Genomic DNA, 1,291 nt, shown 5'->3' on the forward strand with positions numbered 1-1,291 from the left:
ACAAAATTAAAAGAAAAAATTCAAAAAGAGAACCCAACCCAAAAATTCTGGAATTGTCATTGTATTTTACACCAGGAAGCATTGTGTAGCAAAACCCTAAAGATGGACAATATTATGAATGTGGTAATAAAAACTGTTAATTTCATCAGAGCAAAGGGGCTCAACCATCGGCAATTTGAGGCCTTTTTATCTGAAAAAGATATTCCTCACAGTCTACCCTACCACACCGAAGTTCGCTGGTTGAGCAGGGGAGCCGTGCTCAAACGTTTCTTTGAACTGCGCTCAGAAATCAGTCAGTTCATGAAAGACAAGGGAAAACCAATGACTGAGCTGGATGACCCCGAGTGGGTTCGTGATCTTGCTTTTATGGTGGACGTAACCGAGCACTTAAATGTGCTCAATACTAAGATGCAAGGCCGCAACAAAGTCGTAACTGAATATTACGACTGCATTCGCGCATTTGAGATGAAACTAGATCTGTGGGCGACACAGCTTTCCCATGGTAACCCAGCTCATTTTCCCTCTTTAAAATCTGTGCACACCGCTCACGACAAAGACAACATGGACAGATACAAAGAAAAAATTGTTGGTCTGCAGAATGAGTTTCAGAATCGCTTCCAGGTCTTCAATGAACTTGAGAAGGAATTCTCTCTCTTCCGTTCACCGTTTACTGCGAGCGCAACAGATGTACCGGAGGAACTTCAAATGGAGCTAATCGAACTGCAGTGCAACACACCTTTGAAAGACAAATTCACATCAGTCACTGTGGATTTATTTGACCAAAACCTCAGACCGACGTTCCCCAAAATGACAGGTTTTGCGTCCAAAATCCTCAGCATGTTCGGGACTACATATCTCTGTGAGCAGGCATTTTCTGTAATGAACATTAACAAGTCCAACCTGCGCTCTCGACTCACACACAGACATCTAAATGACATTATGAGAGTGGCAACGGCTCAAAAACTGGTTGCTGATGTTGATGCACTGGTTGAAGAAAAGAGATGTCAGGTGTCAGGAAGCAGAAATTAAAATTGTAATGCGTATGTGATTTATGATGTCAAACTTAATGCGTATATTTAATGTTCATATCCAAAGCGAATGATTTTTCATTTGCATTAATTAACCATAAAGAAATTATTTTATTATTTGTTTTCCTTATATAAGAAATACTACTGAGTTGTTAAATATGTTGAAGGCAGTTTTTTTAATTGTGAAGTGAAATTATTGTTAAATTATTTTGTTTATAATTTTTTTCCTTATATAAGAAATACTACTGAGTTGTTAAATATGT

The 1,291-nt window shown here is 38.4% G+C and overlaps 1 protein-coding gene across 1 annotated transcript; it reads left to right on the plus strand.

The window, feature by feature from the left end:
- Positions 1–66: 66 nt before the first annotated feature.
- LOC107727968 (general transcription factor II-I repeat domain-containing protein 2B-like) lies at positions 67–1,029 on the plus strand (the record flags this gene model as incomplete). The annotated part of the gene is made up of 1 exon (XM_016538049.1): positions 67–1,029. A coding segment is annotated over one exon (963 nt), but the record flags the coding sequence as incomplete, so codon positions are not given.
- Between the last annotated feature and the right edge of the window lie 262 nt (positions 1,030–1,291).

Source organism: Sinocyclocheilus rhinocerous, unplaced genomic scaffold (genome assembly GCF_001515625.1).
Source record: "Sinocyclocheilus rhinocerous isolate Xijiao unplaced genomic scaffold, SAMN03320098_v1.1 scaffold5269, whole genome shotgun sequence".
Classification (NCBI taxonomy): domain Eukaryota; kingdom Metazoa; phylum Chordata; class Actinopteri; order Cypriniformes; family Cyprinidae; genus Sinocyclocheilus; species Sinocyclocheilus rhinocerous.